The sequence below is a fragment of the Oculina patagonica genome, chromosome 14 (assembly GCF_052425735.1).
Source record: "Oculina patagonica isolate OP01 chromosome 14, crgOcupat, whole genome shotgun sequence".
NCBI lineage: Eukaryota > Metazoa > Cnidaria > Anthozoa > Scleractinia > Oculinidae > Oculina > Oculina patagonica.
In genome coordinates, this window is record NC_135771.1 from 884,381 (window position 1) to 900,754 (window position 16,374).

Here is a 16,374-nt window from a genome sequence, read left to right on the forward strand (position 1 = left end):
GAGGGGAAAAGTGATCAGTGTATCGCGTGCGGAAACCACCCAAGGCTGCGACCCGACTCCCCGTGGAGACGGAAAAGCAGCAGGAGGACCACCATCTCTTCCCTTGACCCCCAGACCGGATGCGGCCACGGCTTAGCGTCGGCGTGTCGCGCGCGGGCCGCTCCAGCGGCGGGCGGAGGAGACGGCGACCGGGGCCTCCGACCCCCGCCCATCCTGCCCCGCCCCGGAGACGGGGAGGGGGGGGGGGGGGGGCCCGGCCGCGAGATAGGGAAGGCGGGAGGGGGGGCGGGCGCCGCAGAAAGAGATGAGCGGCTCAGGAGCCCTTTGATTTTAACATCGAGTTTTCTTGAAAGAAAAAAGCATAAGTGTTAAACTTTTAATTCATCAGTAATAAATATTTTACTTTTTATTAGCTTTAAATATATATAATAATAATAATTCTACATTTCTAGGGTATAATGGGCTCCCTTTCAGGGTATTTTCGACATCTAGCCTTTAGACGTTTTTTCTCGACGCTTACTCCCAAAAAAAAAAGACGTCAGCGGGAGTAAGCGACCAGAAGATACGTCCAAACTGTAGGCTGCATTTTTTATCCCTTACAATAGCGTGGTGTGTTTCCATTGAAGTAAATATATAAGTATAAAAGATAGAACATCATCACTAAATGACCACCTTTTAAATCTTCCATGGAAAAATAATATATACTAAAATATACCATATTGCAATACTTTTATTCTACATTAATACAATTGTAACTTAAATCTTTATTAAGGAAAGAAATTAAAACTCGATCGTATTCAATTACGCATTAATAGATGGATTTCTATGTAAGAATTTTTGGCACTTACTCGATTCTCTTAAATTATGGATTGTTTCGCAAAATGCAATTTTCCTTTAATATTTACATTCACAGGCAAGCAATAACATTTTAACTGAACAATTAAACAATAAAAAAATCACCAATAAATATAAAATAAAATAAAGATCTATTCCTGTAACTTCAGCTATTAAATTGTCGAATATTTTTAAACTACCGCTAACGAAAATACGTTTTTTATTCTGTTATTATATTTTTTTCTTTATCAGCAATTTCTATTAGTTAATCGGCAAAAAGGCTCCCTTCGTTTTCGCCTATTTTTACTCATAGCTAAATCGTACAAATATGGAGAGTAGTGGTTCACATAGTCTCGCTGCATCAAAAACCGTTGCTTAGAGCGAAAATGTGTTAAGTTACCTCCATCGAAAAGCGTGGTCTTTTCAAGCAAAATCTCGCTTTTTCGCCTCAGTGAGGATTGAAAGACCTTGAAACACAAGAAAATGCCTAACCAAGCTAAATTAGTAAATTTATATTAAATATTCACTGAATTAATAATACTCATATTATTAAATGGCGAAACTTTATATTTTAACTACTTCGAATGATCATTATCAAACTGCGAGATAATACAATGCATACATTGATTATTGTTCTTTTTTTTTTTTTCATTTAAATGTTATTTGACCCATCACTGGAGAAGTCTACAAGCTCTTCGTATTCTTCTTCATTGTAGATGACGTCATCCAGTCCAGCCTCCTCGTATTGCTGATACTCGGCGATGAGGTCATTCATGTTAGAGTCCGCCTGAAATTCACACACGAGTTAGAATAACAGGTAATTATTTTCCCCGTAAAATGATTTAAAATCCCACTTATGTCTTAAGGTTTTAACAATTTAATTCACATAAACGTTTGAGAGGGATTTTTTTTAGAGCTGAATGGTTGTTTTCGCACTACAACGGGTTCATACGCGGATGAAATACGAATCTGTAGACTTTTCTTTCTTTCATTCCATCCATCCTTCCTTCCTTCTTTCTTTTTTTTACTTTGTTTTTGTTGTCTTAAAGCATCTTACATTCAGAAGTCAACTTCAAATGAGAAATGAATTTAAGAAATCGTGCTAATTGAACTTTTTAAATAGAGTAATTGAGAAACACTTTGGAGTAGAAATCAGCGAAATCAGTTGTGAACGTTGTGTCGTCCTCGAAACAGCATAACAAGTTCAAAATGTCAGTCAAATGTCAAATGTGCTAAAGCATTTATGAAAATAGTGTTATTATGCTGTCATGAGGATGGCGAAATGTTGTTCGCTATTGGTCGATTTCGCTAGTTTTCATTTGCAGATTAAACTTCCACTGGGTATTTCCTTCTTCCGGTCCAGTAATCATCCGGGAAATTTTAACTTACAATAATTTGACCAATCAGAAAGGTGTTTATATTGTATACTACAGAGATAACCAATGAGAGCGTTTGTTCTATCGCTAGGGCAAGCGCGCGGAAAGGCGGGAACTTTGCTTTGTTGCGTCACAACTTCAGTAAACTTTCTTTGAGTAGTTTGCTGGAACAAACGCGTCGCTACTTTAGTTTTTTTTGCCTCGATATTTTCAAATTTTCAAGCTTCCCTTCGTGTATTGCGGTCTATATCTAGTGAGTGCTACACTACATGGAGTATAGCTGTTTCAACGGTTTGAATATTGCCAACAAACTGCACCGAGAAGTTGCTTGAGGAAAAGACAAGCGGAGCTTTTACCGGCGGGACTTGATGACAGGAATGGAGAAAGGTGGAAAAAGGTTAGTTTCTCATTTATTTTTTAGTTTTCTTAGCCCAATTAGATTTAGAAAAGACAATCACAAAAGCCGGAATTTTCAATTACTTGTAACTGCCTAGTTCAGCATCGTTTATAAACGCAGCTAGCTATAAATTTTCAATGAAGCTCGGAGTTTTGACGCAAGTCAAGTCAACTTCATAATATGTTGGGAACGAGTTGTGATCTCGACATTATTTATAGTTTTATTTTTCCGTTTTCTTTTTGTCGTTGCAAAAATTGTCATGATATAAGTATTTTGTTTAATTCGCAAGTCGGTTAGACCCGAAACGAAAAAGCAATTTCTTGACTTCTTAACGAAACTGTACAACAGTAAAAGACGAAAGTAAGCTTAAGTCGGCGATGAAAACCATTCAAATTTGTTGAAGAAAATTTTTAAAAAATCTGAAGAAAACTGATATTTGATTATGGATCATCAATTGTCATTTCTGAATCAAACCGGGTGAACAAAAAACTAAAAACGTAACAGCCAAAATTTAAGGCATTCTGTTTGAAGTTTAATTAAAACAAAAATATAGTGGTGTTTTCAAAAGGCTCACGGAAGATCTTTAAACAAATTGTATTTTGATAAACAATTTCGGCAGTCGAGCTTTGGATAGCCGAATGGAATGAGGACACTCAAAGAAAACATACATTGATAATTTGAGTTGTAAAAATTTCACACGACAACCTGTCAAAAATAGCAGCTAAAACGGTTACAAAGGAACTCATTACAATTTCACAGTGTAATTCCAAATCTTCAACAGGTTATGAGCCGTTGAGCTACGATTCTTGATCTGTATGAAGCGTTGTTGCTAACAGGTCATGCTGGGAATGGTTCATTTTATACCCGTTATGCAGCGAGAAAGAGATAGTATACAATATATTTGATTTCATATATTCACCCACGCAAGAGAATACTGATGAAAGCGAACTTCGTAGTACCGAAACAGAAAAAAACGGCCCAGAAAAGAGAAAAATACTTGCAAAAATACCTCCGTAAACTCCATGACATCCATTCCTTCAGTCGTATACCAGTGGAGGAAAGCTCTCCTTCTAAACATGGCAGAAAACTGGTCTGTGAATCTTTTGAACGCCTCTTGTATAGCGGTGCTGTTGTATAGAAAGGTGGCGGACGTTTTTTGTCCTTTAGGAGGCACATTACACACGGCTGTTTTCATATTATTCGGAATCCATTCCACAAAAGAAGACGAATGCGCATTTTGCATCTCGGAGATGGTTTCCTCGACTTCTCTCATAGCGAGCTGACCTCTGAACATAGCTGCAGCCGTCAGGTATCTTCCCTGCCGTGGATCACAAGCTACCATCATGTTTTGAGGTCCAAACATGTTGCTTGTTAGCTCAGAGATGCCATATGATCTGTAGCTTTGCGAGTTTTGGCTGATAAGTGGCGCGTGAGAAGGAATGAAAAAATGAAGTCGAGGAAATGGAACCATGTTTACTGCGAGTTTCCTGAGGTCTGCGTTCAGCTGTGGAGATCAAATCGTCGGTAAGTCCCTTTGTTTTAATATTACTCATAAATTTAACATTTTTTAATTGCCGGGGTATGTTCCCTTGCATATAAGGAATATTTAGACAGTGTCTTTTCAAACCCGTCAAATTCAAGCGCCACTCAATTATTACTTTGTTGTTGTTCGTTGCTGGTTAAGAGAACTCTTAAACGCTAAACTTTTAATCATCGGTGAAAATGTATCATTTACTTAGTTAAAAACTCAGTAAATGATACATTTTCACTGATGTTTAAAAATCATTTATCGAGGGAGTGACTAATCAATTGCGGATCCAGACCTTCAGATAAGGGAGGGGGGGGGATCATCTAGACCCTAGAAAAAGGGGGGTCTCGTTCTCAAAAAAATAATTGGCCCTTCGGGCCTCTATTTGTTCTTAATATGGGGGGGGGGGGATCAGGCCCCCCGGGCCCTCCCCTAGATCCACCACTGCTAATAGCCTATTTATCTAGGAAATATGCTTACTCCCGAACGCGTTTCCTTAAAAATGAGCGCGGTAACTGCAGGAAAACTCGTTTTGAAGAAAAATTCTAATGTTCTAATGGGAATTTCAAATCCAAGAAGCTTTTGAAGAAAAGCTTTTAAGTTTCGTACCTGACCAGGATAGCGAAGCGATGTCGTAACCCCTGCCATAGTTGTGGCCACTAATTTGTTCAATTCGCTATAGGTGGGCGTCTTCAGTTTTAAAACGTTCGAACAGATATGATACAAAGCTTCATTATCGATACAAATAGCTGCATCTGCAATGTCCACAAGATGATGAAAGCTCAGTGTCGCATTATAAGGCTCAGTTACTGTTTCAGACACTCTTGGCGAAGGCAGCACGCAGAAACTGCTCAGCAGTCTATCCGGGTATTCTTCGCGAATTTTTGACATTAAAAGCGAGCCAAGACCAGAGCCAGTTCCTCCTCCTAGTGAGTGAGCTACTTGAAAACCCTGAACACAATCGCAGAATTCCGCAAGTTTTCGTATGCAGTCCATTCCTGATTCCAAAAGTTCGGAACCTTCTGTGTAAAATCCTTTGGCCCAATTGTTCGCTGCGCTGCTCTGACCTGCATCAGGGATTAAGCAAAAATCATTCATTAATATTGTTAAAACAAATTTTTAACAAAATAAAGTAACCGCGCATTCAAATCACCAGCTATAAGCACTTGGCAACCCATCGCATTGTTCTGATGACTACGTAGGCCCTGGAAACAGTCTGAAAACACCAGTGTCTTTCACGAATCATTTACCAAAAAAGCGTAAAACTTTATTAAAATAAGACTGTCCCAATTAAATAACAAGAAGTTCTGTATAATTTTACTGGCTCTTTTGTATTTTGGCGTGTGCCAACGTGTAGCAATCAGTACTACACACTGAAATGATTAACTGTCATATAGAGAAAGAAGAGAAGAAGTCTTAAAGTTGTTTCGGTATTTCGTTCATTTACTAAGAAGAGAAAGAATAGCGGCTTCTTCGAGCAAATAAAGGGTCGAAAGTGCAACATATGTGAAGCTCCTTCCTATTGCAAATTTTACGCAATGTTGCGACCTTGGAAACCCGCTTCCCGCCCTTTCCTTTCCCCGCCTCCATTCTCACCCCCTTCCTGATTCCCTCACCCTATCCCCCTTTAAACTCACCGCATATGCAGTTGTCAGGGCTGAAAAGACCTCCGTACTTTGAGGAACGGAGCGAGTCGATTGAGCCTGGCTCCAGGTCCAGGCATGCTGCTCTCGGGATGTACCTGCCATCTACATACACAAAAGAAAGTATCTAGTTTTCACAAAACAGTTCTTTAACATACATTTGGTGTGCGTTAATCTCGATAGGATCATAATAAAACTCACGTAATAAGAAACAGAGATCTATATTCTCTGAACAGATTTTGTTTATTTACCACTGAGGTGAACAATTATTTTATACTTTAAATCATCGAATAGCTATTAGCGGTTAAAAGAGGCAACTTCGCGGGCACTTTTCGCAAACTCTTGATAACTTGATAAAATGACCGCCACTTAAGTTGGTGCGCGATAAAACACACATCACTTTTAAAGCTAGTGCTCAGGGAATAAGAGAATATGCTTTATTAAGCTGTTCATCCTTCGAAATTAAATCTTATGGGCCCTTTTTATGAAATCTGAAATCAACTAACGCCAGGCAGGCAATGTCATTGCAATTATTACTCACCCGCTGTTTCGTTAAAGTAAACATTGAGTCTATCCTGTTGATTTGTAGTTTTTCCTGTGCAGTATCCATCTGGCGTTATGCCGTGCTCTTCGGAGATCATTTCCCAAAACTACATTCAGGTAAATAAAACGAATTACTCGGAGTAAACTAAAAAACAAACTCTGAACAGTATGCATAAGCTTTGCCCAGGCCTTGATTTTTTTCTGTGAATTCTAAAACTTGTATAAATCTCGAATTCGAGTCGATTCGCCTAAGTGTTCGATATTTGAGTCATTTATAGTCAATAAAGCATGCCCTGTTTGCGGCTGGAACGTTAAACGTTTAGTTTATTTTCTATTCGTTTATCTAGAAAATTGCTTTCAAGCAGTTTTTAAAACTAAAAAATGTGTAGCTTATTAATGAATAAAGGCGAAAATTTGAGAAGGCCTTTAGGGGAAAATAACTTCAATATAAAGACCTGATATTGTGATTTCAGTTAAGGCCTTTAGCAGGTGAATTAGCAACCGCCTTAAGCTTGCTACAGGTGACCGAATCTTTATCTTGTAGTAAAGTCAAAAAAATTCTTTGCTTCAGACTAAAATATCTTAAACTGTGATCTTTAACTTTTCTGACAGTTATATCAATGATTATGTTCGACTACTACTCGCTTGTTATTAGTGAAAAAATGACAGTTCTTGTTGAAGTTTGTTTTCTGATTTGTTTTTACTAGACCAGTTTCTCTACGAAAGAACAAAAGCGAAGGGTTCTAACACAGCTTTTAAATAAGAGACCTGCTCTTCATTTGGCAGGTGGCCTAAAGGAAAATATCCTGATATTGCAGCTTCTGTTCGTTAAAAATTGCCTTTCAGATTTAGGGAACATGACAAAATGCTAGCGTACCCCGAAGCGTTTATACACCGTAGACACAGTCATTTTGTGTGTGTGTGAACAATCAATCAAACCTCATTTGAATTTTGTTTAAGGCTACGTGAACCCTACCGCAACGGTAATTTGCGTTTAATTGACAAAGAACAACTGAAATGAAATTCATTGATCATGTCTTTAAACAAGTTCTAAACTGTACAGTGTTGCTCGAATGCTTTCGATGTGCTGCTCAGCTGATATACGCAATGAATGAGCAAGCTTCCGTCAAAGCGTGTCCCAACATCAATAAATAAATATGCAGTTTTTTATGGAGCTAATGGAAATCCGTTTTACTGTCTAACAAACCGTGCAATTCTACATCAGCCTTGCTGGGCTGGAAAACTTGCAAACTTTATTTAAAGAAAACGAATCTCTGTGTGCTACTACAATCAAGATAGACTAAACTTATGTAAATAAAATATAGTAGCACTGGCAATCTAAACTTTAAGTTGAGTTTATCCTTTTTTTTTTTTTGCTCTAGCTTTGACTTATACGTTAGATATCTTTCTTTATTTTTTAAAAACCCATCTAGCAGAATTAAAATTTTACGAGAGCCTGTGCTGTAGAAACTAAATTCGGATTATGCCTGGCAGAAGTAGACCGTATTATTTTAAAGTGTGAAAAATGGCTCCAAATAACCTTAACCTTCTCTTCGGCTTGCGGTAACTTTGTTCGATTCTGTGCACGAAAACAATCACAAAGAATATATTTCCTATCGTAAGAATTGAGCCGCATGCCTTGTAATATTACAACCGTTTGTCAAGGCTTCATAATACAAGCGCTATCAAACAAGTGTTCAAATACCTTGGAACTGATCTGGTTCCCGCACTGTCCAACCTGAATATGAACTATGTCCCTCATGATACTTGTATCCTTGTCTTGGAGTCTGTCGATCAGCTCACTCCTGTGGAATTAAATCTAAGGTTTCACATAGCCTTCAATTCAATGGTTGGCGTTTTTGGTTCCTTTCCAGAGACATATCTCATTAAATATTATTACTTAACTTGGAGGGATTTGTCGATTCTTTCGTGCCACTTTAACGTGATTTTATATGGACAACTAAACACCTACTCATGTCATTTTCTGCCAATAGACAACGGAGCTCGCTTTACGTTGTTTTAAAGACATCCAAACGTCAAACTAACCAGGTTAGTCTTTAACTAGGATATGAATTGAACGGTAACAGGAACTGGTGAAATTTTCATTTCAAAGACAAGAAAGAGAAAACGTTTTTTTTTAAAAGATTCTTTTGAATGAATGAGATCTTACCTTGAGAACTTGCTGCTAAATGAAAAACGCAAATGACCATGGTAGAGGTAATTAAGTCTTTTTTCAGGATCGGATAACAGTACGAAAAAACTGGACGGCCATTAGGACATATTTGAAGTGAGCTACATTCTATCGATTGTTCCTTTGAATGAATAATTGATGACGGCCATGATTGCTTTCTATTAGGGGGTGGTCGATTCATGGTGTCTTTTCTAACGAAAGTAACAAATTGTCAGGCTAAAAGCTTTTTCGAGAGCTGTCGACTTTCTATTGGTCAGGAGTCACGTGACGAGGCTCTAACAAAGGACTTGAGTAGCCACACGCGAAAGTTGGTTTACAAGGAATAATCGAGTGATTCTTCACCCGCGGAGAAAAATCACGATTGTTTTGAATCATTTTAAAGGTTCTGCGTTGGTAAATTGTATCAAAAGGTGTTAATGTCACGCACTCCTAACCACACGCAATCCAGTTATTGTCTAAAATCAGTGCAAAACAACTGGCCGTGATGTTTACATTCGGTAACCGTTTGCTTTACTGTCGTTTCCGGTGTAAACTTACTTCCGCCTGTGAAAGCAACAATAGTGAAAAAGTCAGAGGCTTTTCGAACTGCAACTTCTTGCTATAATAATCAGAATATGATAAATTTGTCTTTACTGTTTGGCCATCATATTTCTCTTCGCGCCTGTTGGCGCATAAGGCCCAGTTTGTTTAGTTGTAATTATTGGTAAAGTTGAAACAAAGGTCCTGTTCTATTAAACCAATGATTTCAACTGCAACCAGCTTTGGTTGATTTGGTTCAACTATCGAAATAGAACATTTCATCCGTTTTCGGTTGAGTTAGGCCGTTTTACAGGCATCAACCGTTCTCGGTTGGTTAGGTTAGTTGCGTGTTTTCGAGTTCTATTTTGGTTTAAAGGATTGTTGAATATTGGTTGACCATTTCACCCGAATATAGTTGAAGAAGGGTTTTAGGGAGAAACTTGAGCCAAATCAACCGTTTCAACCGAGTTTTATGCCGGTTTGAAAATTTAATCAACGAAACCAACCGTAACGGTTTTTCTCAAACCAACCCAACCGCAGTAAAACAGTTGATTCCATAAAAACACGGCCAAAGGCCATCCTAAAACAATGCTTGCCTTTTTATTCATATTTTGGCCAGCAGCAGTAGTAGGTTTTTGCTCTGTCACTATCATAGAGTCCGAGAAAAAGCCTGCTTCTGCTTCTGCTTCTGCTGCTGCTGCTGCTGCTGCTGCTACTGCAGACTAGTGCAGTTTTGAGCTATGACAGTAGTTTTTCGGGTTAATCAAAAGCATGTTCTGACAAAATTTACAATAAGCTCTGAATGAGAGGGAAGAATTAGCCTGAAGTGTCCATGGTCTCCTCCTCCTTAAACCAGACTTAAACCCTGGGATTTGAGATTGAGGACGAGAATACGACTAACATGCTGGGTAATGGAAAGGACCCAAACAAGATTGTTACTCAAAATTTATTTGAAAAGTCACATCCATTTTAACTGCATTTGTGCCGCAGCTCATTTTAAAAAAGTTAACTGAGAAATCGTTGTATTCAGTGCACTGAATAAACAAAACAAACAATTGACACAGTATCATAGTTTAAGCAAGTGGCTTGTCGATACTAGTTTTGGCCGCGCTACGTTCGAATCGACCAACATCGCGCTATGCACGACTGTGATGTGAAGGTATGTGACTTTCATTCAAACGTCGAGCCATAGTCTCGCTAACGTCAGAGTGAGTTTGATGAGCGGACGGGGATACATCCCGTGGAATAGGCTAATAAAATTAAACGCTTCAATGCAAACAGCTGGAAACAGTATTGAACTGAAATACAAATCAACTCAGCAATGTTCGTCCAGCAGGTGGTGTGTTCGCCACTCTCGTTCCCAGTCTTGATTCGTCCCTACGGCGAGATGGAAACGAGGTTGGTTAAACGTTGTAAATTATATATCAACTAGAAAATTGAAATTCGTTATCACTCCGGAAAGGTTTGGTGACTTATTCGTTTTGTGGGTTTTGGTTTTCAGTTTTATAGAACGACGCCCTGGGGCCTTCGCTGTTTCGAATCTAAGTCGGAACTTTCGCCGTAAATTCGATTCGCAAACTCTCATCAAAAGGAAGATTAACATAAAGATGTGACAGATAAAAGAAATTAACGACGTGTGATGGGCAGTTTGAAGTGTTACCTTAAATCCTTCAGGACCTTGTAACATTTAAATTATTTTTGTCATTTTAAAGCAATCACAAAGCTAGAAGAGGTCAATTAAAAGATTTGACACTTTAAGGTGTGCACTGCCCTGTCCACTGCCCTCGCTTGTTTTAATTGAGGTCAAGTTACGAAAAGTAGTGACCGTATGCTGAGTCTTTATTAAACTAACCACTGCAGCGTGTTACACCTGGTAACAGCACTTGACGTTTTTTTCTTTCTAGATTGATTTTTGTTATAAAAACTGTCGTGACTTGGGAACATGTGTTTGCCTACTAATTGTGCGAGTATACGTCATCATATGCAAAAACACTTGAAATGTGCTGTTTCACCTCGCTAAAGTGGGCGTTTAATTTTTTTTATAAAGCGATCTTTACTTTTCAAATGAAAGGAATACTTAAGAATGTTGCAATCGAAGCCGGCTTCGGTTGCAATGTAATGAAACGTGACCTTGGTTTATTAGGATTGTTTAATTTTGGCAGTAACGATAAAATGAGTTTTCATTAAGCATGATATTTTCCTTTACTTGGCTTTTGCACACTTGGCCGTCTTATCAGCTGCTACCGTCGTTTTGTTCAGAAAAGTAAACATTTCTTATTTCAATTTCCTTGACAATAACAAGTCAGGTAATGTGAAACTTAAAACTGACAACGCGGGAAAAATTGACATGCAAATGCGCTTCTTTCACCATAGAGGTTTGAGCCTCCTAAAGATCCCATACCATGTACGGTTTTACAAAAGACACTAAAAAACCTAATAGTTGGGAATTTGAGAGATAAACTTCTAATTACTGTGCTAGCTTGGCAAGTTCTACATCTTCTCCGTGGTTTTACGTAAAAGTGCTACACCGAGGGTGAAAATCATCGTATTTGATTCAGATCGAGAGAGCAAATGGTAAATACTTCAATATTTCTAAATATGACCTAGGCGAGGGCGGCTAGGTCACCATGCTATTCACCATGCGAGCGGGCCCTGCTTTCCCTTTTTCACTGACAGACTATTTAGAAATTTTTTACATCGTAGGCAGTTGTAAAATTTGGCTTTGAATCGGAGTCCGAGGTAGAGTGGTATCCTACGAAGCTTAACGCTTCTGTTAAATAGTCTTATGGACAGTACGTATTTCTTTAAGCGACTTTTACACTGAACAGAGTTGTTCTACTTTTCTAACCAAAACCATAAGTAATCGACAAGTTTCCCGAAATTTGAATAAACCGTCTTACTCTACAAAAGAAAGTGACCAACGAAAACCTTAAAAATAATACAACAGCGTGCCGTCATTACAAAAATAATACAAAGGAGACATGTAATTTCTTCGCAAAACTCGCCAATAAATTTAATATTTGGTAATTGTTTTAAGGTACGTGCCTTATCAAATAATTATGAACATCAGATGTTCCTTTAGCTGTTCTTTCATGACTTCGCAATAATTTGAATAAGACAATGTTATCAAACACCATCAATGCAATGATTGACGTACAATTTAGGACGGAAACCTTTCAACTGCATGCGGTGATTATTTCATAATGTATGTGCTAATAACTCCAAGTTTCATTGCAAACGCTAGCTCATTTAAAAAAAGATAGAAAAAAATATTAGTTTTACCTATATTGTTTGTTCACAAAAAAGAAACTTTTCCTTAAAGAATCAAACAAGGATTGTTTGAATTACTTGTATTTAAACTACATATATCAACCTAATGACTTCTTCAATTTTAACGCGTCACTTTTCTTTTACATATGGAAACTCAAACACGCCCTGGCCTCGAAGACTTTATTTGTTAAATGTTCACTACATACATGACAAACTTTAGTCACAACTTATTAACATTTACACTACATCATGACAGATAACAGAATAAGAAGAATGTTTAGTACAGAAGGATAACCTCCAAAAGCGCCCAAGCACCTTGCAAAAAACCTTATAACATATATATATATAACACATGCAGAAATTTAAAAAAAAAAACAATGCAAAAAAAAAAAAAAATAGAAGGATCAGTAAAACTAAAAAGTCTCATGTGCTAAAAAAAAAATCGATGTGTGCATTGTGTAACATATATGTAAAACATATGCAGAAATTTAAAAGAAAAATGCAAATAATATATTTAAAAAACTTAAAAGGCTCAGTAAAACTAAGTAGTCTCGTGCTGAAAAAATCAATGTGTGCATGAACTTGTGAAATAACTGGTTCCACAAGGATGTTGCTTATATCTGAAAAATTTTATGATATCCGAGTTAGTTATCGGCAATATGAAATTAAAAATAATTTTATTCATGTTAATTTACAGTTTTTGAAAATAAAGTACTCAGTTCCATTATGATTATCACTTGTTATTAATAATAAAGGAAGAACAACGACTGGGTGGTCAGTTAATCAGCGCACGTTTAATAACTTTAATTGCTTAATTTACGTCATCCTGTAGACTGATAACAATAGTCACTTCTTTACATTTTAATTATCTTTTTCATGTTGTATTGCACGCTCAGTAATATTTCACAATCACTATAATTTGATGTCAAATTTGATATAATTGCAATTGGATTAAAATTTGTTTTAAACCAGGGTTATATTACCATTGGTTAGTTTTGATTGGTTTAAATGGATTTTTAATTTTCGAAGCAATGTTGCTGCCGGATATGCAATATATTTGATTATCACTTTACCTTATTCAGACATCACGGGTAAAGTTTTAGAACTTTCCTCCGCACTGTTTCCAGCTTACATGTACCTATACAATTGGTGCACCCGAATTTACTCACAAGGTAGTTTGAAACGTTTATTTCCTTAACTTCTCTATTTTTCACATGGTGGTGGTCTTCTTCTATTAATCATTTTAAGAATTTAAATAGTTATGGCCCCCGTGCTATCTCTGTTGCTGCGCCGTTGCTTTGGAACAGTCTTTAACATGTTAGGGATGCAGAATTGCTAGACATTTTTAAAAGACAGCTGAAAACAGGTCTTTTTAAGCGTGCTTTTTTAAATTTATAATGTAATGGTAGCTGTTTATTTTAGTTTATCTTTTAGCCGCTCTTTACTTCTTTTCGATGAATATTAGGATTTTTTAGCTTCTTTGATGTTTAATTGCAAATTTTTAATTTTAACCCTGTAAATAGCGCCTTTGGACACTTGGGAAAGGGGGCTTTAGAAAACGTATTATTATTAATAATAAAGTATTTTTCGTTTTTCTCACGACGTAGTGTCACTTGTGATGTAGATCGCGACGTTTCGACTGCACACTGCTAGTCTTCATCAGGCGATAAGGTCGACTGGTTGTGCGTGAACTTATAAAGCACGCTGCTGCGCTGTGATTGGGTGGTTATTATTATTATTATTATTATTATTATTATTATTTTATTATTATTATTATTATTATTATTATGCTCATTTAGGATAGTCTCCTATTTGCCTCTCCTGTCTGCCTTTACGTTAATAGAATTTATTCTTTTATGAGGAGCAAGATGTTAAGGGTCTCTGATGATATTTATGTTCATAATACTATTACATTTTTTGTAGGAAGTGATGCACATGGTGTACAATCGAGATTTAAGCCAAAGATTGTTCTTTGCAGCCGTCGCCATCTTTTCTTTCACGGGAAACCTTTTCTTCATTGTGCTTATTGTGCGCAATAGAAAGTTGATGAAAAATGCGTATCATGTTATATTACTTAGCTTGGCTATAACTGATATGATGACAGGTAAGGAAACTAAAAATACTGCTTTTATCTCAGTTCTAACTGTAAAGATGTTAACGTGATCAACTTTTACATTTGTTAGCTTAAAACAAGAAAGCTTCTTAGCAATTTCAAGCCCCTTGTTGTATTAGATGTGACACTGACCTTATTATCCTTACTGTCAATTTTTTATATCTCTGAACGTAACAGTTTAACGGTGAAAGGTTAACACAAGCGACCCTTACACACACATCACACACAAAAAAGGGAAAAAAAACAAAGTCCTACATAAAACCTCCAGCCCCCGGATAATCCGAGTTAGTTGATTTTCTTTGCATCGTATACACCTTTCTTTTAATGCTGTAATATCTCATAGTTGAGGGACTACCACATTGTAATTTTAGGAGGCACTGGAACTGAATACAAAATGAAAAATAAAAATCTTAAGAATTATGGATTGTCTTCAGTTTTTATGTAATGGCCCTTTTGATGAGGAAACTGACTGAACATTTAAGTGTATTGTTAAACAGTTTTAATTTTCAGTAAAATGTTTTATCCAATATGCAAACTTAATTTCTAAGGATACGTATTTTGCAGTTACTGACATGAGTTATTCTTTCTCAGGAATGTTTCTTCTCTTAACACCTGTTTACATCATTGGAGAACAACCAGCATTGGCAGGCGAGAATTTCGGATCCGCAATCTTTTGTTACATAGTGGCAAATCAATTTCTTGTCTTCACGTTTGGAATTGTCTCCTTGTATACCGTCACGCTACTTGCAGTGGAGCGTTGGTTTGCAGTTTTCCGTCCCTTAAGATATCGAACAGCATTTAGACCACACAGAGTGCAAAAGTATCTGATAACTGTTTGGATAATTTCCTTTGTTGCGAACAGTACGCACATCATAGAGACCAAGTATTTCCTTCACAGTGGAAACACAACTAAACGGTGTGTGTTTAATAACCGATTTGCCGGCAATGAAGCTAGAGCTGCCATAGGAGTTGTGGAGATCTGTATCAAGTTCTTGATACCAGCGGGAATTCTCCTGATCACGTTCACCCGTCTCTATCATTTCATGAAAGGTTCAGCTGTCCTTACAACAACTCGTCGTAGTAGCTATGTCGCTCTTACACGGGTCACACACATGGCTGCCATAACAGCGTTAGTTATGGTACTTTGTTGGTTTCCTAACCAGCTTTTCTATTTACTGTTTAAGCTCAACGTTGTACAACTGAACACTCCATGGCACAGAGTAACAGTCATTTTGTGCATGTTTAACTCATGCTTAAATCCTTGCATATTTCTTTTGAGTAACAAAATCTACAGAAAAAAAGCAAAAGAACTGCTCCCAAGTTGCAGTGAAATTTTAAAGAAAGATGAGATATCATTAAAGGAACCAAAACGCGTGACCCAGTCTGCAGTGTGCGTCAAATTTACCAAGGGTAACTCTCTAGAAGGGGACAAGGTGCAGATATTTCAACATGCGTTAAACTCTTCATTGGCTATGCATAGCCATGACCTGGGCTAAAGAAAATTGTTTAAGTATATATTATATGTTTAATTTATTTTAAAGACCACAACAATTTGTTTAATATATTACTTGGTGTTTAAATTAATATAATTATTTCACTGTATACATTTCTAATATTAGTCAATAGTCAGCCCTAAGTAAGTTTGAATTGTAATACTTGTTAGTTAATTCACAACCCCAGAAGCATGTTGTGCTTCAATACCGATCGTGTTGAAACAATGGATCTTATTATCATCATCATCATTAACATCATCATCGTCGTCATCATCATCATAATCATCATCATCATCTTTTGTATGAAGAATGTAGAGAATGGCTTATTAGTCAGTCCAATGATATAAATACGTACGAAACTAAACAATACGTTGTCACTTACATTTCTATCGGTATAATATGTATATAAGATGACTTTTAAAATATATGATTTGAATAAACATGACAGTCCACTTTGCACCGTCTAT

The 16,374-nt window shown here is 37.0% G+C and overlaps 2 protein-coding genes across 5 annotated transcripts; one reads left to right on the top strand and one right to left on the bottom strand.

The window, feature by feature from the left end:
• Positions 1 to 388: 388 nt before the first annotated feature.
• LOC144638061 (tubulin beta-1 chain-like) lies at positions 389 to 8,638 on the bottom strand. Its single transcript, XM_078497158.1, has 7 exons — positions 8,492 to 8,638; positions 8,027 to 8,126; positions 6,320 to 6,428; positions 5,773 to 5,883; positions 4,745 to 5,202; positions 3,617 to 4,111; positions 389 to 1,621 (listed from the first exon to the last, which is right to left on the bottom strand). The coding sequence occupies exons 2-7, from the start codon at positions 8,081 to 8,083 to the stop codon at positions 1,487 to 1,489; spliced, it is 1,365 nt and encodes a 454-aa protein (XP_078353284.1). The 5' UTR covers positions 8,084 to 8,126; positions 8,492 to 8,638; the 3' UTR covers positions 389 to 1,486.
• On the top strand, positions 2,386 to 16,372 carry LOC144638065 (galanin receptor 2a-like). Of its 4 annotated transcripts, none has more exons than XM_078497166.1 (3): positions 2,386 to 2,607; positions 14,225 to 14,405; positions 15,006 to 16,371. In XM_078497166.1, the coding sequence occupies exons 2-3, from the start codon at positions 14,231 to 14,233 to the stop codon at positions 15,908 to 15,910; spliced, it is 1,080 nt and encodes a 359-aa protein (XP_078353292.1). In that variant the 5' UTR covers positions 2,386 to 2,607; positions 14,225 to 14,230; the 3' UTR covers positions 15,911 to 16,371. The 4 variants fall into 4 exon arrangements, with proteins under 4 accessions (XP_078353292.1, XP_078353293.1, XP_078353290.1 ...); XM_078497167.1 differs by lacking the exon at positions 2,386 to 2,607 and adding an exon at positions 4,003 to 4,131 and having other exon boundaries at positions 15,006 to 16,372; XM_078497164.1 differs by lacking the exon at positions 2,386 to 2,607 and adding an exon at positions 6,307 to 6,438 and having other exon boundaries at positions 15,006 to 16,372.
• Positions 16,373 to 16,374: the final 2 nt, after the last annotated feature.